Source organism: Cyberlindnera jadinii (assembly GCF_001661405.1).
Source record: "Cyberlindnera jadinii NRRL Y-1542 unplaced genomic scaffold CYBJAscaffold_23, whole genome shotgun sequence".
NCBI classification, from domain to species: domain Eukaryota; kingdom Fungi; phylum Ascomycota; class Saccharomycetes; order Phaffomycetales; family Wickerhamomycetaceae; genus Williopsis; species Williopsis jadinii.
The window spans coordinates 1-27,965 of record NW_017963674.1 but is presented as its reverse complement, the minus strand read 5'-3'; the positions used below and the strand labels follow the sequence as shown (position 1 = coordinate 27,965).

The window sequence follows — 27,965 nt, the reverse complement described above, 5'->3', positions numbered from 1 at the left end:
TGATACAAGGATTGCAAGCACCACAACTATGGTGCAAGAAAGTCACGGATCATCTACAATGGTTAAGAGCTCATCCAGAAGATGTTGAAATCGCATATGAAGCTGTGAGCTCAATCTAACTTGTGCAAAGTTGATGTTTTCCTTCTTCACAGAATAGCCTTCAGGAATGCTCCCAAGTCATATCTATGTAATTACGACACGTATATATAGGAATGTGCACAGAATGCTGTAACATAAAGTGCAGAAAGATATATATTACAATACGAATATTTTATGGTAGCCTAAGCAAAGCTGGTAAACTAAGAATAGAATAAAAGCTTCCATCATGTGCATGGCATTATATGCTACTTCTGACAGCACATATAGGGCATTAGCTTTATATATATCAAACGACATCTTTCTAAGCCAAGGTATTATCAACCCGCATAAGACCATTACAAATGAGCATTCATGGAGATTGAATATTTATTCTTATCCTTCCACACCGTGTCACCACTTGATTTCATAACTAGTGCTAGTTTATGATAATGAATCTAGTGATGTTGATGATTATAATAATGATGCTGATAATGTTGATTATTATGACTATTTCCCATATGTGGGAGCCGTGCAAACTCTTGGTTACTCTGTTTGAGATGACAGAGATAGCAAAACTTTTTCTCTTAATAGGCAGTATGACAAGCAGATGACCTCTGTGTGCCCAGGTCATAATGACCTTATCCCTATGAGCTATACTCACTTAACTTTACTGTACCTTCAGATAGCCATAGTTGTCCAAAGTAATCAAATCTATCAGCTGTAGCGTTATCATACTGAATGAGAATTCCTTGATCTCGTGGATCAGCAGAGCCACCAATAACATCATAAGCACAATATAGATAACTATTACAGCAACCAGTTGCTACCCACCCTTTAACTGGCTCCTCGATGTCATTGTTAATAATACGATCACCATTTGGAGGTATTATAACTGAGCTGACCCTGATTGGAGTCGAGTATTTCTCCTTGAGATCTTCGATCGACTTATACTTCTTTTTGCACTGTTTCTTGTTGAAATCCTTTTCCCATACATTCTTGACTTTGCAATATTTTATACCAGAATTGATCCACAGAAGTGTATGATTATCATCACCACTGACATGCGACGGATGTGTAGAGCACAACTCATGAGATAATGAATTCTTTGGTCTTGTTTCCTGCGGAGTTAAAGCCCCAGCACTAGCAGTATCGTATTTGTTGAATTCATAATTCTCATTTCCTGCAACGGACTGAGAGATCCAGAACAGTTCTTTCTCTCCCCATATTTTCTCTGTAACAGCCTTATACATGTTTAATCTCACCATCATCAGAAGACCAGCAAAATGTGTTGATCTTTTCATAAGAACAACACCGGCCTCCATGAGATGAGCAGACTGTTTACCGAGAAATCTATTCTCAAGAGTGAAGTTTGTCGCTCTTGGTATACCGAACAAAGCATCATCAATAGCAGTTGGCATCAACTTTTTGAAGAAGTCAGTGACTTCAACTTGCTTTTTGGCCTGTACGTATCTGTCCTTAAAGAATATAGTCTGGGTTCTTTCGTACGGTCCTGTATGGAAGAAGTTGTTTGGCTTTATCAGTGGGAGAACATCCGCATCCATCATCATTATTTCATCGAATGAATTGAACAGCAGTGCAATCATTTTATTGGCGTAACTGTTAAAGCTCTTACCATAAGCCTTATTGATACATTTGCTTGCATCAACAAACCAAACCTCCTGCTTTGGGAAATTCTGCGGAACTTGGTCACTAACTTTTCCATAAACCTCTGGAAGGATGTATATATCGTCTGATCTGGCAGCTTCGATAATCTCCTTCTGAGCTGCTGCGCTTAGATCTCCCTTGTGGACAAACTGAATGGGAAGCTTATTGTTCAAAGCTCTAAATAGTCTTATAAGACCAAGAATCTCTGTTTTGTACTTGTCAGCAACAGATAGCACAATACCTCTCCCATTCATCGAGTTTCTCCAATCTTTCAGGAGGAACGAGTCTCCAACAGTGGATGCATGGGACTTGCTTGCGGGTTCGACACGCTCTCCAAATGCGTTTTTGTATTGCGGATCCCGTACGATGTCCTTGTCTTCATAGGCATCGATGTAATCCGAGATCTGCAGCATACCTTTAACCAAAGTCCCATCCCATCTCTTGAACGTCGGTAGTTCTGAGGAGAGCCATGGGAATATCCTTCTTTCAACATCTTGGTAGACAGTCGTGACCTGCTTGTCTAGCTCTATGTTATTCTTCAACCCTTCAAGCTTCTTCAGCGAAGGACCACTATTGTCTCTGAGGAAGCACTGGTCAAAGACCCTCACCTGTACTATGCTATCAACCATCTGCTGTTCAGGCTCCAACACCAGCTCCTTCAGCTCGAGATAGTCCTGCTCGAACTGCGGCACCATCTTTTCAGGAACGTTTCCTGGGAAGTTTTTTGGTGGAGTCTCTGCCTTGTTCTGCTTCTTCCACTCTTCCTTACGCTCTTCCTTCCACTCCTTGCCCCTTCTCTTGATATACTCTTCTAAGCACTCGTAGGGTCCAAGAGCATACTCCTTGTTCACGTCCGCCGTCTTGTCTACGAGCCCCCAATCTCCATCTTGCTTGTACAGCTCATCAAAGAACAGCACGCACTTGTCATCAAGGGGCTTAGAAGCAAAGCTCTCGGTGAACTTATCCAGAAGACGGACATAGTGAGTTGACGTCACGGCTGCTTCGTCCATTCTCAACACCGAATCTTCTGGAGCATCGAAGCCGTTATCAGCTCGGTGTTGTACCTCCCTGGACAAGTCCTCCTCTGACACCATTCCAAACAAATGACGACAAACAATGTACAGCGCAGAGAGCACAACAAACGCTTTCGCATACCTGAAAACTGTCCTCAGTTTGTAAAACTTGTAGTTATAGTGTCCTGACTTGTAGTCGAAAGCCACGCTGTTCACCTTGGGCTTCATCGTAACCATTGTTGTTGTAGCTTTTAATACCGCAGGACGTTGCTGTGATGCCGTATTAATATCCAATGGTGCAGGACCTACGTATGAATACCTCTCCAGAGATTGTAGATGTGCAAGGGCCAAACCACCAGTTGTCCAAAGTTGGGAGAAACGTTAGCGTCCTCTCTCTCCCTCCTTCTTCTCACAATTCGGGAAGCTCCTCTGGGGCTCTGACGACCTCCAGGGAGGGGCTGCTCTCCAAGTACGCACAGCCATATGCCCGCCTTGGGCTCAATGTTATGAACGTCGACAAACTTGCGATAGGCCTGCAAATTCGTGTGATGTTATACAGTGGAAGTTATGCAATGCAGGCTAATGTTGAGAAGTGGCCTATTCATAAAAAGCTTGGTTGTTGTAACTTGTCAAACAGGGGGGGGGGAGGATTTGTCAAGATAGCTACGGTATAATGGGAGTACGACAGTGTAATGATAGTGAGGTCAGTGGAATACTTATCACTGATAGTTTCATGTGTAACAGTAGAGTGGGTTTTACTGTTTGATTGATCTATTTTCCGTTTGGTGCTCTCTCGCCATCACCGTGTGCATTGGCTAGCTGAAGCTGACACTCATATCTCTCTTCCATATATATGTAAAACCACTGTTCTGGACTCTTGGCCCTGTGTAATGGGCTGAAAGAGTTGGACTCCCCTGTTGTCCCATTTTGGTGCCAGTAATCGTATCGAGGTCCCGCTTACATTGCACCTTCTAAATTATGCCTCGTTGCTAATTTGACAGAACACATGGGGGCCCGGCTGATACAGGGTTGTAACCAGTTGCTAAGTTGTTGGTGTTTTTCCTGATAAAGGCGATACATTTCTCTTTGGCTCGTACAACAGACCTCCTGAATTGCTATGGCAGAATACTATCACATCTGCATTGGTCACTATCCATTATATATATCGCACCGGTGCACGAGGGAAAAAGGTGAGTATTGATTCTGCTGATCAAGTGTTCTTTTCATATTGGAATGGAGATTAGTGTGTGGCACTCCGGAACCATGTTGGTGGGCAGAACAAAAAGAGAGGGAGAGAGAAAGCATAGATGAATGCTATGGACTTGTAGTTGAGTAGTGACACATGCACTGAGGTGAGTCATTGATGTCTATACCTCTCCGGGCTCGAGCTTGGTATTTCCACGCACTGTGTGTGGCATGGCTTGGGCACAACATTCGCTCAGCATAGAAGACGCATGCAGTGGAATTTACCTAACGGCTATGATAGCATTGTGTTGGAGATTCGACCGGAACATCAGATTTCTGATTGCATTGTAATGGTCGAAAGGAAAAGCCCTCCTCATAAAAGCGTAAGATGCCTATATGGTGAAGTATCTCCTCCAGTAGATATGGGAGTGGTGTCCGGTTGGAAGCACTGCACCTACCTTTAGTGTATCAACCAAGGCAGGCGACCACCGCACGAGTGTGAGTACGATCTTAACTGTGCACGCTCTACAAGGCTAATCAGCAGTTGAAGTGTACTTAATTAGTGGAAAGCATCGGATGGATTTGTTGTTGTCAGAGAGCACATGTAATGGTCCAAGGAGATGCGATATTCGAGTCTCGGATTTATTGCTGAATCAATCGAATTGTAAACTACTGTAACACTTAACAGTTGCTACATCTCCTTCATGTTTTATTGAAACAACGCGCATCATGAATTGTCAAGGTTCGGGTATTTCCATAATGGTTCAAAGGACCTCTTTCAGCCATAGTATTTCCTCGCTTTCTAAGCTCTTATGAACTAGAACCTTTTGTGATATTTTTTCACGCCATATTGATTAAGAATGATCATATTAGCATTGTTTCATATTGCGAGTAACGTTTAGCAGGCATTTGAAGTGGAGGAGGAACCGTATCGGCAACTGTTTAGTTGTTGATTGTGTAATACCTTGTGGCCTCATCATCTTTTGGAAACTATACGCCGAACCCTGAGAAGCACAGAACTTGGAGGCATGATAGAAGGTGTATTTATGCTACCCTAAAGAACAAAAAGAATACCAAAAACAAATGTGTACTTTAAAACAACTACGTATGGGTATAGTAATGAATATTTATTCCCTCTTCTTTATAACCTTGCTACATTCAGGCAGCACATATTGGTGTAGCAGAGAGTTTTTACAATTGAGAGTGCACGACAGCGTGCACAGGACCTTGAGCCATTGGGAAGTTGTCTAAATGAGCGACATTTCCAAGGTTGCAAACTTGGTCTAATGGGGTCGTTTTCATCGCTTAGAATATACAAGTATATGTATAACCAGGAGTAACTCTGTAACAAAAATGTGTCTAGACAGGCAAATTCAAACCCGGAGCACCTGAAGAAGTGATGAGCAAGAACTGAAATAATCAACTTTGATCAAATTTTCCTCGACAAAAAAGAATGCTCTTATGTTAGAACTTTCGGAGAACACAATCTCTCCATAATATACACACTATTATGCACATAACAACATCTACATATACCTCCAATGGGTGCAATCATATTGGAATGCTCTTCAAAGGGTGTCTATGACACTGGTGAAATACAATTGGTGTCTGGGTGTGATGCCGAACGTGGTGTCTGGGTGTATACTGCCCTTACCGAAGAGCTCATCGCATAAAATTTTCTTTCTGGGATGAGCTTCTTCATTCTCTTCAGCTAATTCGCATATAATAACACTCGAAGGAAGGAGCCCAGTGTGATTTGTGACTGAAAGGAAGATGAGTGACAGATCAGTTCAATCTGCAGGAAATGATAACTTGGACAAGAAGACGCTGTTCGTTCGTTCAATCCCATTCGATGCGACTTCAGAACAACTTACAGATTTCTTCTCGCAGTTTTGTCCAGTGAGACATGCCGTTGTTGTTAATGACGCTGAAGGCCAGTCGAGAGGGTTTGGGTTTGTTAGTTTTGCTATGGATGAAGATACCCAGACTGCATTGGACAAGAGCAGAACAACAAAGTTCCAGGGCCGTATGTTGAGGGTTGACATTGCAAAGAGACGAGACCGTAAGGTGAAGAACCAAGAAGATTCTTCCTCGTCACCTTCCTCTTCGAAAGTTCAGAAGGAACAGGTTGAAAAGAGAAAGCCAAGATTGATTATTCGTAACCTGCCATGGTCTGTACGTAACCCAGAGCAGTTGAAGAAGATATTCTCGAAGTATGGTGTTGTCACAGATGCCTTTATTCCAAGAAAGAAAGGTGGTCAAATGTCGGGTTTTGCATTTGTCACAATGAAGAAATATGCCAATGCTCAAAACGCTATCAAGGAGTCCGAGGGCCTAAAGATAGATGATAGAGAAGTTGCTGTGGATTTTGCACTAGAGAAGTCTAAATGGTTACAATACAAGGATGAACACGATGAAGATGAAGATGAAGACGAAGACGGACAAGAAGAAGTCGATGAAGAAGTCGAAAACGGACAAGAAGAAGTCGATGAAGAAGTCGATGAAGGACAAGAAGAAGAGCTCGAGGACAGTGACAACGCTGACGTTGCAAACTCTGATTCAGATGATTCAGATGTTGAACTTGACTCTGATGAAGACGTTGAAGAATCTCAAGAAAAGGAGCTTGAAAAGTCAAGACCCAAGGCAAATAGACAGGAGAACTTCTCCATATTTGTACGTAATATTCCTTATGACACTGAATCTGAAGACTTGAAGCAACACTTTGAAAAATTTGGTCCTGTTAAGTATGCCTTGCCTGTTATCGACAAGGAAACTGGCTTGGCTAAAGGTACTGCATTTGTTGCGTTTTATCAAAAGGAATCCTATGAGAAATGTCTAGCGAATGCACCAGAGAGTTCTACAACCTCTATTTTGATTTCAGATGATGTTTCCCCAGACTATGTCTTTGAAGGACGTATTTTGTCAATTTCTCCAACAGTTGATAGGGAATCTGCATCAAGACTCACAGAGAAGAATGCACAGAAGAGAATGGAATTGTTAGGAAAGACTCCGGGTGAAAGAGATAAGCGTAACTTGTATCTGTTGAATGAAGGTAGAATTACAGAGAACTCCAAACTTGCTTCCAAGTTGTCGAAATCCGATTTAGAATTAAGAGAGAAGTCTTACAAGCTCAGAGTTCAACATTTAAACAAGAACCCATCACTCCACCTCTCATTAACGAGATTGGCTATTAGAAACTTACCAAGGGCAATGAATGCGAAGGCATTGAAGGCGTTAGCACGTAAGGCAGTTGTTCAATTTGCGACAGAGGTTAAGGATGGTAAGAGACAACCACTTACCAAAGAAGAGGCAATTAGATCTCAAAAGGAGAAAGAAAGATGGCAAGCAGGGGAAGTTGAGTCCAACAGATCCAAGAAACAAGGTGTTGTTAGACAGGCGAAGATCATCATGGAGGTCAAGGGATCTGGAGATGCAGGACGTAGTAGAGGTTATGGTTTCCTTGAGTTTAGAGACCATAAAACAGCGTTAATGGGTCTGAGATGGTTGAATGCCCATGAAGTCACACCAAGTGAAATCCTTGAAGGTCTTGATGATGAGGAGAAGAAGATTGCAGAATTAGAGGGTCTTGCAAAGAGGAAGCTCATTGTTGAATTTGCGATTGAGCATGCCAATATCGTGAAGAGAAGAAGGGAAAAGATGCTTCATGCTAGAAAGTCTTCAGCTGGTGTTGAAAATAAGAGAAAGAGATCAAACGACGAGGAAGAGAAGGATGCTACTACTGAACCAAAGAGCAAGAAGAGTAAAAAGAACACCAAGAAGAAACAAGGAAATACCAATAAGGGAATGCATGTTGGAAAGAAGACCATTGTTGAAGACAAAGAACCATCCAAATCTGGCCTTGACGACGATACCAAGAAGCTCATTGGTATGAAGCGTAAGAGAAGACAACAAAAGAGAGGTAAATGAGAGAGAAAAGACTACAGCAGTTATTATGATATTATTTTTTTTTTTAACAAAAACATTGTATATGCATATGATCTAATGCTTTCTTGGAGGTCTTTTGGCCAATGCCATTGTATTTTCAACCCAACCTTCGGCACCACCTTCCATAGCCAATAACTCGTAGATATCTTTAGAAACTTTTACATCTCTTTTGTATCCAATGATTGCAGCGTTTCTTGTACTTGGTATTCTCAACATTTCTCTTTGAACTTCCCAACCACACTGCTTTGCGAGAAGTTCAACGTGGTCTACCAACGATGCATAAGTTGAAGCTCTACCACTACTCATTGGATTATAACGGATCCTTGAACCGTTCAGAGCATGAGAACAACATGGTATCACCAAGAAAGGATAACCCAGGAGTGGAATCCAGCATGTCAGCTCATCTGAGTGATTTCCAATGATGAATGTGTTCTTTGGGAACTGTGCAGTATTGACGGATTGTGAACGTAAGAGAGCAGCTGATGAGTAATAGGCAACAACTGGAATTTCATCGTTGATGTTACTATTCACCGGTATTTGAAAGACACGGCCGTTGTCGCTTATATGCGGTGCCATGGATTTCACTTGAGGGTGTGGTTTGAGCAAGACAGAAGGTATGATAACCTGCTCTTTAAGCTTTGACTGGACTTCATCTGAATAGATCTTCCAAGACTTCCTCGATCTCGCATCTATTCCAAAGCCCCTATATCCTTCACTCAACAAAATATTCACCAATAGCCCATTACCACAGCCCAAATCTCTAAACTCGAAGTCGTTCTTGTCCTTATAGATCTTTGACCAGAGCTCAATGAGAAATGCTGCAATTGCGATATCTTCAAATACATGTTTCCTAGGGTCAGTGGACTCCACCCAGTTGTCAACAAAGTACTTTGTATACTTCTTCTTCAGCGAGATGTACCTATCCTGGAACGAGGTCTTTGAAACAACCAAGTCATGGTTAACGCGTTTCTGATAGCCATCCATAACTCCAGTGGAGTGCTTCTTTGACGTTTGTAACAGTCTCAGTGCAATTCTAACGTTTCTATCGTTTGGATCGATGCTCTTGAACTGCTTCAACACTTGTTCATCCAAGTAGTTGAAGGGAAGGTAATGGACCGATAATTTGTCACCAGTCAACAGTATACCTACAGCCTGGACACTTGGTAGATAGAAGGGACAGTCTTCCACGGAATCGATGTGAGGTCTATACACAACGAGCACTGAGTCCTCCAAAGACAGCATCAGACATGTTTGGTTGATTATGCAATCCTTGAACGGGTTTCTTGGGATAATCCTTCTAACGATTTCTACTGTGGGAGCCCACTGTCCGTCGAGAGGAACGCTCTTTAGAGAAACGTCGTCGAGGTTCTTCTCAAGCACAACTTCACCATCACATCCCCGCGGAATATCAGGTTTGTTCGGTATGACATCGTCATCATCACTTGCAGCTTCATTGGCTTTATTGTTCGACAGATCGTATAGCCGTTCGCTTATTATGTCTGCTCTTAGGATGACAGTGGAATTTATGTTCGGATGCCTTATGAGGTTCTTCATGGCAGTGATGAAATGCTCCTTTTGGAATCGTATTTGTTCCTCGAAAAGGGGAATCCATGAATCTCCAAGCTTAGATCTCGTGGAGGATAGCGTTGGTATCTCGCTATGGTTCTTACTTCCCATTTTAACACAGAATATTTGATTAGAAGGTTCCCAGGGTATTAATGTGATGTATGCTGATTTTGGGTGTTGATGAGCCCTCGAAATTTTTTTCACGAAGATGAATATTTATGGAAAAACAGATAAATATTTATATTTATTCTGATGGAAATAAATTTTAAACCTCTAGATGAATTTATCTCTGGACGAATAAATTTCATTTATTTACTTATTTTATCAGAATTTATATTTGATAAACAGGGAGGAAATGGGCTCAACCAAGAAGAAGAAGGACAAGCAAAAGGATTTCCAGGTAAGCAAAGATCAGCACGCCAACACCACATACGCACTCTACTAACAAGCGGAGATCAGAAAACTAAGTTGAAGGTTGGTAAAGAAAAGGCTAAGGCTTCAAACTTCACAGACACTAGTTTCACGGCCAAGACGATATCACTACCGAACCAGAGGCTGGTGAAGGATAAAGATGACATTGTGAAGAGGCTGTCACTGACCAAACATCATCAGTCTTCAACAAGGAAGGAGACGCTGATATACATCGAGCAACACCTGCCCGACGATCCCTCAATCTACAAGCAGATACTGAATTCTGTGTGCCCACTGTGCGTGGACACCTCTAGATCTGTGAGAGAGGCGTTGGTTTCTTTACTCAAGGAATGTGCTGCTAAGCAGCCTGGGCTGATTGAACTGCACTCCAACTCGATATCGTTGTTTGTTCATAGTGCGATGACCCATATCAACCCAGCTATAAGGAACGACTCCTACAAGTTTGTAGATATCCTGTTGGAGTATGGGGACGACTCGTTTGTCAAGAACTCCTGGATAAAGACGATAAAGTGCTTCTTTACGCTGTTGCATTGGCCTTTGAACGATTCCAAACAACTCTCCTCATTGCCATCAACATTGAATAATGACGACGTCAAGTCGAGGTTGAAGATCTTGGAGTCGTTCAACAGGTTTATTAAGAGTGGAATAGAGGAAAACATGAGAAAGAAAGCTGAGGTCATCACTGTCCACCACTTGACAGGCTTATATTGCATCCCATCAACTTCTAACCCATTTGAGAGCTTGAAGCTGTTCACAAATCCTTTGGTTACAACGTCATCGACCTCGATGCAGTGTGATGATTTCAAGTCACGTCGAGAAACATTTGTTGACTTGTTCTTAACAGACTTCAACAAGAACGTTTCCAACTTGGTTAAACAAGGTGGTCAGCTGTCTAAATGTGGTAAAGAACTACAACAACTGGTGGAGACTATTTGTGATTAGTGATTATTGTATTAGCTTTATGATTGTTATAATTATTACATGTGTCAGTATAAAGTGTTACTTCTCCTTCTTAGTCGTCTCATCTTTGCCGTACAACTCTTGTTTCTTCTTCAGCTTGGCGTCTTCCCTGTCTCTCAAGAACTGCTTGTACTTATCTATGGTGATTTGCTTCTGCTTCTCCTTGTAGGAATCCAACTCATGGTACATGGTGTTATTCAGCAAGTCCCAGAATGTAAAGAATGGCTGTGAAAAGTTGGTCTTGATACCAAACTGCTGATGATGGATATCATGGTATATGGAGTTATTCGGGAACAACTTTTGGAATGGATCAAATGGCAACGCATATCCACAATGGTCATCAACAGTCTTCAACGTGGAAAACGTGTACAGCACAATCTGTTCCCTTGGAGTTAACCCAGTGACTATGGCTGCAATCCCTGTTCCAAGAGTGTCCAACAAGAACCCTTCAACAGGATCATTATACAAGGCACCAAAGGCATATGGAACGTAGAGCCTGTGATGACGAGAATGGAATCTCTTGTAGAGGAACTTGTTCATGTGCATTATTCTGTGCAACCAGTATTGCCATGTATCAATAATGACAAATGCAATGGTGATCTTCAACATCGAGAATCCATAGTTGTAGATCAACCAACAGAGGTTCCAAGGTAACCAAGGAACCCTCTGTTTCAACACCCAAGTTTGATAAACTTCATCTCCGGTGTACTGGTCTTCATCCAAATACGTTGACAGTACCCCAACCACGGTCTGGATGAAATGTTGTAGCAAAACGTCCTTCAGCACATCCAACTTTGTAGCCTTGTTTCTTGAGATCACTTCTTCCGGTGGGTGGATTCTAAACTGTTCAGCCAATTCCAACGTATCAATAGTATAGAAGAAGAGAGAGTATGACCAATAGGCAACAATAGGTGCAATCAGCGCCAAAATGTTATCGGGGATGCCATCAATCAACGGAGGCTTCTCCACAAGTTTGAAGGTAGGTGCAATAGCAGTTGCGTTCATTCCGATGTAATCTGTGGTGTAATTCTTGATTAAGTATTTACTCGTGATGATTATCTTCGATGTGAGTTATTGTTTGTGGTCGTGGTCGTCGTTTGTAGTCGTGATCGTATTTTTGTTCGTGGTCGTAGTCGTAGTCGTAGTCGTCGTTTACAAAATGTAGTCACCCTATTGAAAAGTACCAATACCCTTGATCAAATATCTCTATGGGTTGTGTTCCTCTTCGATGCGAATGTGGGCGCGTTTATACTCTTTTTTTTTTGGCAAGGATGTTCCCAAAAAGAAAAGGTTGGTCAGCGGTTGATCGTACAATTTGTAAACAAACCAATTTCTCGAACTCTCTCGTGATGGAAACAAAAAGAAATGAGAGGAATAAAAATTGTCTTCCGTCAGCCAAAAGGGGAAAAAAGGGGGAATTTAGGGGAATGTGTCTCCTGCCGGCAGAAGAGAAAAAGAGAGGGAGAAAAAAAAAAGCAAAATCACCAAAGAATAATGTTCGGGTGTTTGGATGTCCAGGTGTGTGCATGTTTGGATGTTTGGATGTCTATGAAGTGAAAAAAACCCACACGTCGTTGAGAAAAAATTACATTTGAAGCAGTTCCCTTGAAGTACTAAACCAACCGCATATTGTACAGGAATTTGTATTGGGAAAGAATGTCAAACAGATTCCGTAGTGCCAACTGGTTAGCTAAGAATGGCTATGCACCACAGGTGTTCCTTTTCAGAAACTTGGAATCTGGCCAAGTTCTTTATTCACAATTACCGACGTTCACTGATTATCAAATAAAGACTCAATTCCAAAGACCAAACTGGCAGAATAAAAGACCATCGTTGAGAAGAGATATATGGCGTTTGATGGCCGTCGTTGATTGCGATACCTACGAGGGATCTGTCAAGCTCTACGAAAACTTGGTCCAGCTGAGATCCATGAGAGATTTGACCTTGAAGGACGTTGCAATGAGATTCAGACCAAGAAACAAGGATGGCAACATCTGGTACAGTGCACAGTTTAGACCAATCTATACACAGGAAGCCGTTGCGGATTTGGCAACCTCTATCGAAAATGCACAGACAAAGTCAAAGATCCACTGGGAGGACGAGTGGAGAAAAGGTGAAATGTCAAACTGGGATGGAAACTTGGTTACACATGAATCGATTGACAGAGTTGCACTGCAAACGCCAAAGGCATTGTTAGAAGAGTTGAAAGAGAAGGCTAAAGTGGAGTTCAACAAGTTGAAAACCGTGGATGTGGAAGAACAACAACAATCACAACAAACCGTGTAAGTACTCTTCGTGTATATAAATCTGTAAATAACAACAACAAAAGTCAAGTCTATCTAAAGTTGAACGTAGAACGGCATAATGGACAGGTATTTCCACCACTGGACTTGAACCATTTATAAAGACAACCAGCATGGAATTTGTTTTTACAGGTGGAACAGGTTTTTGAAGGCAGAGAGTTATCCTGGTGCAACACAGAATAACAAATAGAACACTCTTCGAATCCTTTGAAATGGAAAGTGATATTCTTCAACAGGAAAGTTAATGCCTCTGATAATTCTCCGTTCTGTAACGTTATAATACGTTGACAGGCAAGGATCCAAGCCTTCCATTGAGTCTCTTTGACACCAACCCTCTTGGGACCGACAACTTCAACATTTGAAAGTGGATAGTTCATCGGAATCTTGAAGACAACCTCAAGATATTGCTCATCAATGAGATATGTACATCTGATCTCATTGGTGATACGGTTCACTTTAACTGTAAGATTTTCGTGTTCTTCCATAAACTTGTCAACCTGGTTTTCAAAGTGAACCAGCTTCTTATCAATAAGACTTGGACTGATATATTTCGTGGTGAACTTCTCTAATGTTTGTTTGAACCCACGGTCCTTGATGTCACTAAACCAACTGGATCCAAGCGAGCCAATGGTTGAAAGAATAGTGAAGTATAAATGAACCGCGAGCAATTTCACTTCTTCACCGGTACTTTCACAGTGGCTATTGACAAAGTCATAATCCGTAAAATCGGTAGTGTCCTCCAATAACGACATGAATGATTTATCGTCAGCTCCCGTTATGATGATAAGGGATAAGAAATCTAAGAATTTTGTTAAAAGATCATCATTCTCGGTCTGCAACTGTTGAATAAACATGGATCTCATCCTTAACGTGATGTCTTTGAAGTTCAATAACACTAAGTCCCAATGCCATAGATACTCCAATAGCTTTATGTCATCTTCATCTTCTTTCTTGCCAGTCAGGGCTGGAACATTACGAACGTCATCTATAATGTATTCAGGAAGCTTGAAGCTTCCAAAATCATCATCACGGTCTTTGGAAAGTTCAAACTCAATAACTTGATCCTGCTGCTTTGAAAGAATCAATCGTTTCAGTATATTCAAGAGCGGTCTCTTTATGTCAACAGGCAAATTGGAATGATATTTAGAAACCAACTGATCATAAAACTCAACGAAACGGCTAGTTGGTAGCTTGGATAAGACACGATTCAACATTTCAAAGTAAATCAATACAGGTTGATCAACGTATGAAATTTCTTGGTTGACGAACGCATCCAGTAGCTCATTCTCAATGTCTTTAGCCACGGTTGAATCCAGTTTGTCTTGCTTTTGTAACAAGATGAAAAGCTTTAAGGTGTAGTATTTCAATTCGATCCCTTCTTCGCCAATGCTGATCAATCCGCTCGCCTCTTGTAAGACCTTATGAGTCAACTCTTCAAATTGATCATTTTTTAGAGAATATCTGTTCAAGGTATGTAAAAGTTGAACAATCAATATTCTAACTTTGCGGAATTCCGCATCATACGCAACTTCACTATCAATCCATTTGTTCAGTTCACTTATAACCATGTTAAGCCTTCTATGTTCCAAAGGACACTCGGTAGCTTCGTAGTCGTCGAGTAACAAGAAGCTGTTAAGGGTAACTAGACGCTCCACTCCAACGGTTATAATCTCTGGTGTACGAAGACCAATCGTTTCAGATGCAACTAAAATTCGAGATCTTTCAAATTTCTCATCGTGAAGAAATTGCTGGAGAGTAGACAAAACTGTGTTAAAAATCAAATGATCAATTGCAGATTTAGAACGTACGGTAGAACGGGTAAACCCGTCAAAATCCAACCCTGCTAATTGCTTTGGTGATATGGTGACCTTTTGCAGAATTAATTTCAACAGACGTGTACCATAGAACCCAATGATATTGCTTTCTGAAATCAACTCATTTAATGAACCTTGATAAGATCTGGAAATCAGCTGGGAAACCAATGAAGCATAGTCCTCACCAGAAAATTTTGAGATCAATTGGGTTTGCAGAGGCTGTAAAGCAGGTGCATCCACTGATACGTGGGTTCCATCATTAAGGAATTCATAATCCGTTGCAATTTCGGCAACTATTGACAAATAAAACAAGTCATCAGTCAATCCGATGGCTTGTAAGAAAATGGCATATCTGATGATACCACCGAGAGCCTCAAATTTGAAACTATTAGGCTCTGTTGGGAGAAGATAGATGCTTGTTTGTAATGGGTTGCCGATTGACAATCTCGAATCTATGACATCACCATATGCTTCGACTAGGTCCATCATGTGATCACCACCAAAAATAATTAAACGGATCTCAGGAGATTTGGTAATCAGCTGTTTAACAATTGCCACAATTGAAGGTGTAGCTCCTGATTGTGTCACTGCTTGTTTCAACAATCGGAAATACTCTTCTTGGATCGATTCATCACCGAAAAGTCTTTGTACTTCTTCGTGGAAATTTTCATTGACGTCTCCAAGCCACAACACTGATTGTAAAATATCAGTCTCCCTTAACAATGAAGGAAGTAATGATGCACCATTGTTATCTAAGAGATATTTGATGAATAAAGGTTCTTTTCTTTGTTGTTTTGCCAAGTTCCATAGATTTAAAGCAGAACTTTCAGAAAGGAGATGCGCCTTAAACAATGAGTCTGTTGAAAAGTCATAATCAGCAAAGCTTTCATGGATAACAATTTCCAACTCTTTAGAACTTTTCAACAGAATGTTCTTGTGATCCATGGAATCCATCCTTGAGAGCAACTTATCCTTCAAGTCCATTGTATCCAACTGTAACGCAAAGCAATCAAAAGTGTCAACAAATAGACCCTCATCATACAGTGCAGATCTTGAATAGTGCTCCAAGATATCAATAGGTTTATCAATCAGGAGTGGTGTGATATAAGAAGGAAGTTCCTCTAAAAATTCATCAAACTGTGGTTTATACTGAGTAAGGTTATTCTTCAGCACAAAATCAAAAACCGTGAAACATGGATGACGCTTAAAGGTTTCGCCCTTTTCATCAGCTTGTGCCTTTTCACGTAAATCTTCCAGTGTTACTTCCAGTATAAATTCTATGGAGACATTTCTCTTTAATGCAACTGTCAATAAAGTTTCTAGGTTCTCGCATGGTGATATACACCATTTTGCCAATGCATCTTTGAGAGCATCATCAGAGATGAAACTGACTAATGGAGCCACGAGCTTTTCAGAAACTGGTTGTGTAACCTGAACAATTTCATCTAAAACAGCATTCAAAGATTCGAATGCTGTGTTGTTTGCAACAAACTTTAGATAACAGGATAAGGATTCCACTATGAACGGTGCACCATTTCTTATCTTTGAATTGGTTTCCAATTCCAACACGAAATCGTTGTGCAATACCTTTTCGAGTTCCACAAAGTCATCTTTTGAATAGATGTTTGAATCCGCAATCAACTTGTAGACTTGATTGTAGTATGAAGAATTGGAGCTTAGTGAACCCAATTTCAAAAAATCAGTAATTCTCTCTTTGTAAGATTTGTCATTCTCGTAAAAAGATGGGTTTACTTCACTGACGTTGTTCAAAGTTGAAATGATAGGAATTATTAATGATGAATACAACAATGAGTTTTTTGAGGAGAGATCGACTTTTTTAGCAAAAGTCAAAGATTTTAGCAGCCTCTTGGTCATAAGTTTCCAGGCTTTTGGAGTCAACAGCTCAGGTTTCAATTTAATCACGGCATTTACCAGAGAAAGAACAGTTTTATAAATTCTCTGGACGTTACCGTTAGAACTGACCCTGAGATAATGCCACAGGTTTTCATATAGGAAAAACTCTTGATACTTCTCAATATTCGATTCCACCTTCTCCGGTGAGGTCTTTAACGCTAATTGTATGAGATGGGAAACCACTGGAATCGAGGCATTGACCAGTCTTTGATATTTCAGCTCCATTTCAGCTCTGGAAACGAATCTATCGTCAGATATGGAATCCACAGTCTCCTTATTGATCACCTGATCAGCGAACTCCAACAATTCCAGTTGGAATATGATCCAAAGATTGTTGATCTTTGTAGTATCTTTGAACGCGGCTGACATGTTCTTTAGCGTTGAATTCACCACCGACGAGTCCATATCGTAGATCCCTGTGAGGAGCACAGGGATAGTATCCTTTAGGTACTTGGCATATGACCTCTGCAGCACCGAAATGAATAGTGTCTCGGCCTGATGAGCCAAAGATCTCACATTCTTTGAATCTGATACCGATAGTTTGGGATACAGCTGGACCCATGTCATCAGCACCATATCATCTTTCAGCACTTCCAGGTTCTCAGCACATATGAAGTTACACAGCTCCCCAAGCGCCCTTTCCTTTGTCGTGTCATCCCTTTTCAACAGCGCCTTAAACGTCAACTTCAACGTTGAATGCTGAACCAGATTCGCATCTGGAAGACCCGCCACGTAGTTCAAAGACACTTCAAACCCGTTATGGCCTAATCCGTTCGAGCCACCGTCTTTAGAACCAAATGGATTGACAAATGACATAACCGCCCTATCTCAAACTCCAAAGCGAGAACGTTTTCTGTCTGTTTACATTCTGCTTGTGGCGGTCAAAAGAGTGCTTTCGATGGATGTTTTTTTTTTGTTTTTTGCTACATCGCGAGAGATTACGCGCCGATCGAATAAATGCCAATTGGCCAATTAGAGCGAAGCATTCGATTCCTCTTAATTGCCTTCTCTTTTTTTGTGATTAGTCATTGTTCTGGGAGGTGGTTCTCCGTGGAAGTGTCGATAAGGAGTGTGGGTAGGAGCTTTGATTGGTGGGCATTATAAATTTACAATTGGAGCTTCAAGTGGTGTGGGGCTTTGGTTCTGAGTCGTCAGCTTCTGTTATTGATGTTCGGGTGTTAATGTTGATACCTCACGAAGAAACATAGGAGTCCAATAATGGAATGATAACGGTGACATAAGAGTGGGAGCATAGGGGTATAGTGGTCCATATATTAACGAGAGAAAGAGCGTTCCTTCACTTTAACAAAATCTTTGTAAATCAGCGCTGTATGGCACAGCTTTAAAGCGTAGTATATGTGTCTCTCGGTGTTTGGATGTGTTATGGCACATAATCACAGACTATTCAAGCGATGCTAACTATACCAGATTGGCAATGGTGGATGGAACAGACAAGATACAAGCAATACAGTTATAGTAACTATCATGTAGTCAATTTAAGCTATGTACAATTAAAAACATGTTATATGTATAGACAAAGGGAATGAAGAAAGCACCAGTGGCTTAACCTCTCATTCCTTTGCCAGCTTTACCTCTTGGTCTATCTCTAACCTTCATGTTATTCTGATGTTTGCCTCTTCTTGTCTTGTAACCCTTGGCCAAGACACCCCATGGGGACATAGATAACTTGTTAGATTTGGATTTACCACGACCACCACCGTGGGGATGGTCACATTTGTTCATGGCTACACCACGGACCCTTGGTCTGAACCCCCTGTGGCGTGAACGACCAGCCTTACCCCATTTGGCGTGTTGATGGTCGATATTTGAAACTATCCCAAGTGTAGCACAAGCATCCAAATGGACATAACGTTGTTCACCAGATTGTAGTTTAACGACAGCTTTACCCTTTTCAGGTAATTTTTGCATGAGACGACCGTATGTACCAGCAGATCTACAGAATTTGGCAGCACCATCTCTGGTGATACCAATAGCATGGATAACGGCACCAACTGGGATCATTCTCAACGGTAGACAATTACCCTTCTGGTTTGTTCTAGCACTCAAGATGGCAGGGTCGATCTTACCACCCATCTCTTGCATCAAGTCCTCTGGGATACCCGTTCTGTAACTCTCCACTATATCACCGGCTCTCATACCATCGCAAGCCAAGTAATAAGAAATCTTTTTCGTGTCCAGATTTTTCATAAGCGCAACGTGAGCGGTTCTTGTCGGATCGTATTCTATACGGAGAACCTTCTGCTTACCAGCCTCAGCCCGCTTGAAATCAACAATTCTTGCACGGCGCTTGTGTCCACCACCTCTAAATCTCACGGTGATATGACCCGTATTGTTTCTACCACCGGTGGCTCTAATGGCGGCGGTCAACGGGAAGTAAGGTGACCCTTTCCAGAGGTATGGGTAAATTGGGGCTCTGAACCATCTGCGACCAGGGGAACGTGGCTTGAACTTCTTAATCTCAACGACAGTCTTTGCCAGTTTCCGACGTCTCTTGATGATTTCATCCTGTCTTTCCAAGGCGGTCAGGTCCGAGTCCCTTGGTGGAATTGTCAGCAGAGAGGTTCTGCTTAGAAGCTCCTGCTTCACTGGTGTCTCCACCGCAGTGCTTGACTCACCAAGCGTAGACGAGAATCGTATGCAGTTTCTCTGCACACTCCACAGTGGTCTAATGAATCTGAACATCTTTTAACCCACGCGGATTGCTCCTTCTTCTCCGACCTTGACGTTGATGTTGATGATGATGAAGAAAGCGAGACGAAAAGTTCGTTGACTTTTGCTGAAGAAGAACGAGAAAAAAAACACAAAACGGACCAGGAGAGTACGAATTACGACCAGAAAATTCCCCATAAAGCCCTCGTATTTCCTTATTAAGATAATTACCCATTATAGCTATTTCCATATATCCTAATATCGCAATTACCCAATCTGGATATTTCCCCATTATTTTCTCCAATGAAATCGCGGCATTTTTCCCCTTCTCCTTCACCAGTGCGCTTTTGTGGTTTCTGTGTCCCGCGCGGGTGGACAACGAAAAAAATCATCAACAAACTGAAGCAAAAAAACCCCTTTTCCAACTCTTCAAACGAGAAGAACACACAACTTCATCGAAGAAAGAAAAACAATGGCCTCAAGACTCATCTTTAGACGTACACTCGCGACCTCTGTTAAACCACCGGTTCAATTGTTCGGTTTGGAGGGAACCTATGCGTCTGCTCTCTACACTGCCGCTGCTAAGTCCACGTCTGTTGAGAAGGCTGCTAAGTCGTTGGACTCTTTGAAGACACTCGTTTCTCAAGACGCCAAGGTTGGTGCAATTTTGGGTAACCCAGCGTTGTCCTTCGAGGACCGTGCTGTTGTTGTTGACACCTTGGCCAAGCAGGTGTCTCTGGACTCGTCTGTCGCCAACCTGTTGAAGGTCTTGGGTGACAACAACAGATTGAACTTGCTCGAGGGTATCTTTGCTCAGTTCAAGGTGTTGACCGATGCTCACAGTGGTGTTGTCGAGGCTGTTGTTACCTCTGCTACCCAATTGGACTCTAAGGTCTTGAAGAAGATTGAGTCCTCTATCACCAAGTCCAAGTTTGTCGGCTCCGGTAAGACATTGAGATTGCAAAACAAGGTTGACGCTGATATCCAAGGTGGATTGATCGTCGAGGTTGGTGATAGAACCGTTGACTTGTCTGTTGCTTCCAAGGTTGCCAAGTTGAACCAGGCTTTGAAGGAGGCCATTTAAAGTGTCGAATTGACAACATTTGTTGATCCCTCTCTTGTTTCTTTCCTCTATCACATATACAAAAAAGAGGAACCGAACGCAAAGAACTGAGGGTGATGAAGAGACCTGTTATGATTTATAAGAATATATTCTCCCCCAAAAAAGAAGGAATTACAGAAAAGAATTTTTACGTACATTACAAAACTATGCAAGGCAAAGAAAAAATAACATGCTGAAGTCATTCTTATCCTCTGTAGTCTTTTCTCCCCACAATGCATACAATAGAGGAACTACTAACAAATTTTAGAAGTGGAGTTGTCAACGATGATGATCTTGTTGATAAGATTGGCGATGTCCCCATACGGGATGAGGTTAAAGGTTTATCAAGGCTAAGTCCAAGGAAACTACATGAGGTGTCACAATTGGTTCCCCTGATATTGGAATACTGCGGAGCTTACAGCATTGAGTTTGTCATTGACATTGGCTCTGGTTAGTCGTACTTATAAAGAGCACTGTCCTGTCATATCAACATGATCTGTATTGAAAAGAATCTGAACAGGGTAAAGACATCAAAGAGACAGGACTTGTTGAGAGACAGCGAGGTTTACTGCGTTGATACCATCAATAATCTGACCAATTTCAAGCAGTTTGCACTTAGTCATAAAAAGATAAATAAAAGTGTACCCAATTGTCTACTGACTAGACTTGATATATGTTTTGACATTACGATCAAGTGCTGGTTAACTCCTATTCGGATTTGGACGTGCTTTTAAACATCAAGGGAATGTTGGTTGTCCCCTGTTGTCGGTATAAGGTGAAATCTCTGTTAATTCGTTATGATGTGACCCCACCATCTTGGTTAAGCATACAGGGTCTGAGGTTCCTCTCACCAAGAGAGGTACAAGACATCTTTCAAAATGGTGATGAGAGTATCGACTTCATCAATTGGTTACTTAAAAAGCGACATCTCTCAGATCTATGGGAATCTATTGTTCTGACTGACTGTATACACTACCTGAGATCAAAGGGTTGGACCAATGCCAAATTAAAGAGGGTATCGCCATACATAAATAGGTTCGTCATTACAACATGTTCCTGTACTAAAATATCACATAAACACTATATCATAAAACTTCGTCAGAGAAAAGAAGACAAGAAAAACAACACACAACTCCTATATACCGGGAATACTGAGCAGATCATTTCCTAATGTTCCTCTGTATAACTTGGTTAACGTCTTTATAATCAATAACGACACCTTTGTCGGAACATTTGGCCTTTGACCTCAATTCTGAGCATAGACCGTCGATATCAATATCCGCATATTTTGGATGTGACGTTATTCTATCCCAAATTTCGGTACATTTCATCAAGCGATGTTCATTCGAAGGCACAACGTCTGGATCTTGTTCTTGTTCTTGTTCTTGTTCTTGTTGCGGCTCCTCTACTTCCACATGTTCAGCCTCTTCCCGTCTTTCAACAACTCTGGCATGTGTATCTTTAAACATACTGAATGGATCGTATGCACTCTCCTCAGTGACTAATCCTGCTAGTGGATCAGACTCCCCGTGAGAGTCAAACAGATCCGCATAATTCGATTCGTTTGCGAATGCCACTGTAGGATCAAAAGTACCAAAATTGAAGTCCAACGCTGGATCTTCAAGCGAGTTCAGAGGATCGTTATGGTCCAATTCCACCGGTAACGGCGTATTGGTATTCGATTTAACTTCAGGTATAGGACATTCCCTCGTGCCACAAGCCTTACCCAAATCTGAGCAAAAGTTCACCCCTTCGTCGAAATGTTCAGAGAAGTTGAACTTTTCAGTAGGCATCTTTGTAGAATCCTTAACCACTTTGTTGAAAAGGGGTAATTCGTTCTGTTCTTCACTGTTGTACAAGTCAAAAGGTGAGGATTGGGATGAGCATGTAGAAGCATCTGATGCCAAAGTTGGAACGTTATTGGAGCTCGCGTTACTAGCATTAGGACTTCTCTTAGAATTTGTAGTGGAACTCTTACGGCTCCAAGGAAATTCAAACGAGAATTCCTGTTGAGTCCTTTTCAACTCATTATCGGATCCCACTGATGTTAACACCGTTGACACTTCACTGTTTGGGGTTGAATTTGTCTCTGTAGGACTGGTAAATAAGGGTAATTTCAAATCGCTGAGGTCCGTGGTACCTCTATGCTTTGCCAGTTCTTGCGTAAGCATTTGTACCTGCAGTCTGAGGAACTCAGACTCAGTAGTGGCAAATCTCTTCTCGTCCTCCAAAGTCGTGATCTTCTCTTCTAATTCCTTCATCTTACGCTCTTTACGCTCCCGGAATGCCCTTTGAGCGGCTCGATTCTGCGCAGTTCTCTTATTCTTTGGCTCAGTATCCAACGGTTTGCGGCCTGGCTTATTTGGCTTTTTTAAAACACCCTCAGATGTAGCTGTGGCATCTGGCTCCGGCCTTTTGGACTCTGGGTTCTCCAGCAGGGAGTCCGTGTGTCTCTTTGCGTATTCAGTCATCTCGTTGCAAACTTCACCAAAAACCCGTGTGTAACAACCTGAGTATAACAACGCTAACAAGGTGGCAAATTTCGCTCTCTATAATCCCGTATAGAGGTCTCTTAGTAGCACTTCTCCCGCAAGCAATGGAAGAAACCTTCGCCTTCAGTATCACACACGCTAAAGACAGTCCAACAGCGGTTAGACAGTGTGAGAGTCAATTGGATTAGACGAGAGTATCAAAACCAGTGTTGCCAGGGCAAGCAAGAGGAAGAACCAGAAGAGGAAGTTCTCGAGCTTGGTGATGCTTACAAATATGTTGCTCCTACCATACTTTACTTTTTGGTGTGTGGGTTATTGGATGTGCGGATTATTAGGTGTGTGGGTTATTGGATGTGCGGGTGAACCCGCACACCACTTCTCACCTTCACCATCCCCTCCATTAGCATGACACTATATTACAACAGAAAGGTTACAGTACACTCCGGCAGTATCTAACCACCCCATTGAACAAAGATGGACTGATGACCCTTCAAATCTCGACGATTTGATAACGATTGCGCCAAAAAGCGGAATTTATGCATATAAAAGGAGCTCCAAACAGGCAAACACATGGAAATAAACCGACAAGATCCCGCGCATTTGGTTACTGAATCGGGCATCTTATCGTGGAGTTTCACCGAGTCATCAGTTCGCCGTATGGAAGAAAAAGTTTTAGACGGTGTTTACTGCTCACAATCGAACGATCGATGACTTTGGCATTTGTTTCCTGTTGATAATATCGTGCTGATACACCGGTGCAGGTTTGTAAGGGAGGAGCTTATATAAACTGCGCTGATCCCTTGCTGTTTTGCTTCTGAAGTCGAGCTTCAATCTCATCTCATCTCATCTCATCTCATCAATGAAGGACATAAACACACTGGAGGATAGGGAATCCTTGACTGACGCCAACAATGACCAGATGGTTCTGGAGAAACTAGGCTATAAACAAGAGCTGCAGAGATCATTTTCGATTTGGTCCTTAGCAGCGTTTGGTATTATTACACTGACACCTCCTACTGCAATTATGAACACGCTGACAACACCGCTGTCAACTGGTGGTGCTCAGGCACTGGTTTGGGGTTACATAATCGTTTCAATCTTTACGATTCTTGTGGCATTGTCGATGGCTGAGATTGCAGCTGTCTACCCGGTTAGTGGTGGTCCCCTGTCCTGGTCATACCAGCTAGGTGGCTCCAAGAGAGTCAAGATCCTATCGTCGTGGTTTACTGGTTACTTCAACATCTTTGCACAGATTGCATTTGCATCGAGTGCTGCGTTCCAAGGTGTTGTTATGATCATATCAGCAGCTGCTCTGCAACACGGAGATTATGTTCCGGAGCGTTATCAGTACGTTGTGGTTTCAATTGGGTTTATCGTCCTCTTTACTCTCACCAACATCTTTGGTAATAAGTACCACTCAGGCTCGACAATGGTTCTACTGGTCTATAACGTGGTGGCAATTGTGGGTATAATGGTCACACTACTCGCTACTGCTCCAAAGAGAAACGATGCCAAGTTCATCTTTACCGAGTATAACAACATGACTGGGTTTTCGTCCCATGGTTACGTCTTTATCCTAGGTTTGTTGCAAAGTGCCTACACTTTTACAGGTTATGACAGTGTTACACACTTAGCAGAGGAGACCAATGCAAGCACTTCTAACATCATTCCAAAGGCACTGATGACGACTATAGTGGCAAGTGTTCTTTATGGCTTTGTATTTGTGATTGTTGTCTGTGCAGTGTTGACTGACGTTCCAGATCTTGTTGATTCTTCTACCGGCTCTGCTTTCACTCAGTTGGTATATAACTGTACACAGAGTACACCTGCTACCGTGTTCATCATTATATTACCAGCGCTGGCTGCTCTGTTTGCTGCAGAGACCATGACTCTGGCAAACTCAAGAACGATTTATTCATTTGCCCGTGATGGAGCCTTCATATTCCCAACCTACTTCTCAAAGGTGTCTGATCGTTGGAACGTTCCAATTCCTGCTCTGCTATTCTCCATGGTTATTCAATGTATCATTGTCATCTTGTACTTATCGTCAGACGTTGTGTTTAACACAATTCTATCGATCTGTACCATTGGCCATGAGCTGGCTTATTTGATACCAATTACACTGATGTTATTAGGTGGAAGAGGCCGTATGCCAGCAAAAAGACCTTGGAATTTAGGCAAGCTCGGAGTTGTTATTAATGCCATCTCTGTTATATGGTTGTTGTTCATCTCCATAACAATGTTCTTCCCAACAGTTTCTCCAGTGGACGCCGGTAACATGAACTACACAGTCGTTATCATGTTCATCGTGATTGCTTACTCCGTGATATGTTGGTTCGTCCAAGGTAGAAAGACTTATAAGGGTCCTTCCGAGGTTCTTGAGGAAGACATTGAGCACTTTGAAGCTGAGTCTATGGAGTTGGTTGAAGTTCAGGAGTCAACATCTTCAAAGTTGGATAATTCCTTCTCTAAATGATTAAAGGTTTGTGTTTTTTGAACGTATAATTGCAGTTCTGCAGTATTAAATAATAGTCATATATGTAATGTTTGGTTTTGGAAGAATCTCATAGTAGTCAACATCAGCTAATCAGCAAGTGCAAGGACAAGAACGGTACGGTTAGGAATATAAACTTGGATGAAATTTTTTCTGTTGTTCCATTCCAGATCAGTGGTAAAGAACTCCTGATCAGGAGAAACTCTTGCGTGACCTCCAAACTCTTCGTCGTCAGAGTTCAGGACAATCTTGTACTTTCCTGCGACTTCAACACCACATCTGTAATCAGTGTAAGAGTTTGAATGATGGAAGTTATATATGAACAACAAGCCTCCCTTTTCGTAGACCAACACTTTGTCTGATTCGTTCTTCAGAGAGATGTACTGGTCCTTCTTATGTAACCATCCATACTTGGCCTCTAAATGTTGCATTGCTCTGTCAAATCTGTACAGGAATTTATAACGCAGTAGGTCATCTTCAATCAAGTTGAATTGACGTCTTGCGTAGTGATACGAGTCTCCGTTGTTGATGTTTGGGAAATCCAGCCACTCAGGGTGGCCGAATTCGTTACCTTCAAAGTTCAAATAACCTTCACCTCCTAAAGAGTGTGTAAGCAATCTAATAATCTTGTGCAATGCCAGCCCACGATCAATGACTGGTGTCAACGGAGAAAGAACAGACATATTTGTATACATCTCTGCATCCATAAGCCAAAATGCTAGAGTCTTATCACCAACAAGGGCCTGGTCATGGGATTCAGCGTACGCGATGGCTCTTTCAGCGTAACGACGGTTTGTCAGGGTATGAACGATTTTGTTCAAATCCCAATCTTCGTCTTTACTCTCCTTCAAAAGTTTTATCCACATATCTGGCAAAGCCATAGCCAATCTGTAATCGAATCCAACACCACCGTCTTTACGTGTAACACCCAAAGTTGGCATACCACTAACATCCTCTGCAATTGATATAAACTTGGTGCCCTCTTTCTCTGCAACTTTTGTAATCAAATCGTTCGCAAGCATGAGGTAAGTCAATGCCTCCTTATCAACAGGAGAGTTTTCATGGAGATATTCGTTGTAATCACCCGAAAATGCACCACCAGCACCAACACCGTGGTGTAAGTAGAGCATGGAAGTCACACCATCAAATCTGAACCCGTCAAACTTGTAGACGTCGAGGTAAAACTTGAGGTTTGACAACAAAAACCTAAGAACCTCATATTTGCCGTAGTTGAACAGTTTTGAGTCCCACAATGGATGGTCACCTTTACCTCCAGAGTGGAAGTATTGCCATTCAGTACCATCAAAGTTGTTCAGACCATCATCAACGTTCTTGGAAGCATGGGAATGGACCACATCTAACAAGACGACGATCCCTAACCCGTGTGCAGTATCGATGAGCTCTTTCAAATCTTCCGGAGTTCCATATCTGGAGGAGGCAGCGAAGAACGAGGTGACTTGATAACCGAATGAAGCATAGTAAGCGTGCTCCATGATGGCCATAAGCTGAATAGCGTTATAGCCCAAGTCCTTCACCCTTGGAAGCACGTTTTGAGTGAATTCCTTATAAGTTCCGATACGTGGCTCAGGGGTCGAGATACCCACATGAGCTTCATAGATTCTCAAGCTTTCGGAAGGATATGGGCGCTGGTTTACAAACTGATAAGGGTGCTCAGGGTTCCAAAATCTAGCCTCGTACGAAACCGACTTGGTCTCCTTAGGCGGAGGCGTACACCTAGTAATCCACGCCGGGAGACGGTAAACTCTTTCGCCTGAAGGAAGAGTCAGCACTATCTTCACCCTGGAATCGTGCGGAATAGAACCCTTTGGGAGCGTGATGGAGAAGTTGCCGAAATCATCCTTCTGCATCTCCTTATCAAACTGCCAGTCGTTGAAGTCACCAACCAGGAACGCCTGCGTAGCGTTCGGAGCCCATTCCTTATAATGAACACCAGTACCATCCTCGTGGAACCCATACGTCTTATAACCATCCGCAACGGAAAGAATACCTCCCTCGTTCTGCTCAAATGTCTTCAACCACTCATCTGCTGCATGTCTTCTTCTAGCAAGCTCATGGGCAAAGGGTGTTAACCAAGGGTCATCTCTGATGGCTCCGGCAACTGATTCAGGGACGTTGTTCTCACTCATGTCAGCTCAATTGGACTCTTTGCTGTCTGTTTATTAAACTTTTTAGAGCTTTAAATAGTAGCAGCCTTAAAACAAGGGGCGAAAAGGATAGCTATCAAAAGCTCGAGATTTAATACCTGTCATCATGTCACGGAGCGGGATGGGGGTATTTCTGGTTGGAGAAGCACTTATTATAGTCACGTGCT

At 42.1% G+C, this 27,965-nt stretch overlaps 13 protein-coding genes across 13 annotated transcripts; 5 read left to right on the top strand and 8 right to left on the bottom strand.

Moving 5' to 3' along the window:
* Positions 1 to 722: 722 nt before the first annotated feature.
* CYBJADRAFT_164787 (alpha-mannosyltransferase) lies at positions 723 to 2,993 on the bottom strand (the record flags this gene model as incomplete). Its single annotated transcript, XM_020213877.1, has 1 exon — positions 723 to 2,993. The coding sequence occupies one exon, from the start codon at positions 2,991 to 2,993 to the stop codon at positions 723 to 725; it is 2,271 nt and encodes a 756-aa protein (XP_020067976.1).
* Positions 2,994 to 5,672: 2,679 nt separating this feature from the next.
* NOP4 (mRNA-binding ribosome biosynthesis protein NOP4) lies at positions 5,673 to 7,880 on the top strand. Its single transcript, XM_020213457.1, has 2 exons — positions 5,673 to 7,628; positions 7,719 to 7,880. The coding sequence occupies exons 1-2, from the start codon at positions 5,715 to 5,717 to the stop codon at positions 7,866 to 7,868; spliced, it is 2,064 nt and encodes a 687-aa protein (XP_020067975.1). The 5' UTR covers positions 5,673 to 5,714; the 3' UTR covers positions 7,869 to 7,880.
* A 26-nt stretch (positions 7,881 to 7,906) lies between these two features.
* Positions 7,907 to 9,542, bottom strand: TRM44 (tRNA (uracil) methyltransferase). Its single transcript, XM_020215932.1, has one exon. It carries the CDS (start codon positions 9,438 to 9,440, stop codon positions 7,941 to 7,943), a length of 1,500 nt encoding a protein of 499 aa, XP_020067974.1. The 5' UTR covers positions 9,441 to 9,542; the 3' UTR covers positions 7,907 to 7,940.
* Positions 9,543 to 9,807: 265 nt separating this feature from the next.
* Positions 9,808 to 10,826, top strand: IPI1 (Ipi1p; the record flags this gene model as incomplete). Its single annotated transcript, XM_020213456.1, has 2 exons — positions 9,808 to 9,852; positions 9,912 to 10,826. The coding sequence occupies 2 exons, from the start codon at positions 9,808 to 9,810 to the stop codon at positions 10,824 to 10,826; spliced, it is 960 nt and encodes a 319-aa protein (XP_020067973.1).
* Positions 10,827 to 10,883: 57 nt separating this feature from the next.
* SUR2 (sphingosine hydroxylase) lies at positions 10,884 to 12,239 on the bottom strand (the record flags this gene model as incomplete). Its single annotated transcript, XM_020213455.1, has 1 exon — positions 10,884 to 12,239. Exon 1 carries the CDS (start codon positions 11,847 to 11,849, stop codon positions 10,884 to 10,886), a length of 966 nt encoding a protein of 321 aa, XP_020067972.1. The 5' UTR covers positions 11,850 to 12,239.
* A 69-nt stretch (positions 12,240 to 12,308) lies between these two features.
* Positions 12,309 to 13,188, top strand: MHR1 (mitochondrial 54S ribosomal protein mL67). The gene has a single exon (XM_020215931.1). It carries the CDS (start codon positions 12,501 to 12,503, stop codon positions 13,128 to 13,130), a length of 630 nt encoding a protein of 209 aa, XP_020067971.1. The 5' UTR covers positions 12,309 to 12,500; the 3' UTR covers positions 13,131 to 13,188.
* On the bottom strand, positions 13,180 to 14,934 carry CYBJADRAFT_132553 (uncharacterized protein; the record flags this gene model as incomplete). Its single annotated transcript, XM_020213063.1, has 1 exon — positions 13,180 to 14,934. A coding segment is annotated over one exon (1,755 nt), but the record flags the coding sequence as incomplete, so codon positions are not given.
* A 1,947-nt stretch (positions 14,935 to 16,881) lies between these two features.
* CYBJADRAFT_132463 (uncharacterized protein) lies at positions 16,882 to 17,691 on the bottom strand (the record flags this gene model as incomplete). Its single annotated transcript, XM_020213055.1, has 1 exon — positions 16,882 to 17,691. A coding segment is annotated over one exon (810 nt), but the record flags the coding sequence as incomplete, so codon positions are not given.
* A 664-nt stretch (positions 17,692 to 18,355) lies between these two features.
* On the bottom strand, positions 18,356 to 19,626 carry RML2 (mitochondrial 54S ribosomal protein uL2m). Its single transcript, XM_020215930.1, has one exon. The coding sequence runs from the start codon at positions 19,576 to 19,578 to the stop codon at positions 18,439 to 18,441; it is 1,140 nt and encodes a 379-aa protein (XP_020067968.1). The 5' UTR covers positions 19,579 to 19,626; the 3' UTR covers positions 18,356 to 18,438.
* Positions 19,627 to 20,017: 391 nt separating this feature from the next.
* ATP5 (F1F0 ATP synthase subunit 5) lies at positions 20,018 to 20,629 on the top strand (the record flags this gene model as incomplete). Its single annotated transcript, XM_020213060.1, has 1 exon — positions 20,018 to 20,629. The coding sequence occupies one exon, from the start codon at positions 20,018 to 20,020 to the stop codon at positions 20,627 to 20,629; it is 612 nt and encodes a 203-aa protein (XP_020067967.1).
* A 1,178-nt stretch (positions 20,630 to 21,807) lies between these two features.
* Positions 21,808 to 23,118, bottom strand: YAP1 (DNA-binding transcription factor YAP1; the record flags this gene model as incomplete). Its single annotated transcript, XM_020216956.1, has 1 exon — positions 21,808 to 23,118. The coding sequence occupies one exon, from the start codon at positions 23,116 to 23,118 to the stop codon at positions 21,808 to 21,810; it is 1,311 nt and encodes a 436-aa protein (XP_020067966.1).
* Positions 23,119 to 23,615: 497 nt separating this feature from the next.
* On the top strand, positions 23,616 to 25,705 carry CYBJADRAFT_144264 (amino acid transporter). The gene has a single exon (XM_020213212.1). It carries the CDS (start codon positions 23,999 to 24,001, stop codon positions 25,613 to 25,615), a length of 1,617 nt encoding a protein of 538 aa, XP_020067965.1. The 5' UTR covers positions 23,616 to 23,998; the 3' UTR covers positions 25,616 to 25,705.
* A 17-nt stretch (positions 25,706 to 25,722) lies between these two features.
* On the bottom strand, positions 25,723 to 27,780 carry GLC3 (1,4-alpha-glucan branching enzyme; the record flags this gene model as incomplete). The annotated part of the gene is made up of 1 exon (XM_020217558.1): positions 25,723 to 27,780. One exon carries the CDS (start codon positions 27,778 to 27,780, stop codon positions 25,723 to 25,725), a length of 2,058 nt encoding a protein of 685 aa, XP_020067964.1.
* Between the last annotated feature and the right edge of the window lie 185 nt (positions 27,781 to 27,965).

Excerpts from the sequence above, each read along its gene's own strand:
- CYBJADRAFT_144264 (XM_020213212.1), top strand. The coding sequence starts at position 23,999 with ATGAAGGACATAAACACACTGGAGGATAGGGAATCCTTGACTGACGCC.
- NOP4 (XM_020213457.1), top strand. The coding sequence starts at position 5,715 with ATGAGTGACAGATCAGTTCAATCTGCAGGAAATGATAACTTGGACAAG. Across the intron at positions 7,629-7,718 it reads CTAGAAAGTCTTCAGCTGGT|AAGAAACAAGGAAATACCAA; the intron begins GTTGAAAATAAG and ends AAGAACACCAAG.
- TRM44 (XM_020215932.1), bottom strand. The coding sequence starts at position 9,440 with ATGAAGAACCTCATAAGGCATCCGAACATAAATTCCACTGTCATCCTA.
- MHR1 (XM_020215931.1), top strand. The coding sequence starts at position 12,501 with ATGTCAAACAGATTCCGTAGTGCCAACTGGTTAGCTAAGAATGGCTAT.
- RML2 (XM_020215930.1), bottom strand. The coding sequence starts at position 19,578 with ATGTTCAGATTCATTAGACCACTGTGGAGTGTGCAGAGAAACTGCATA.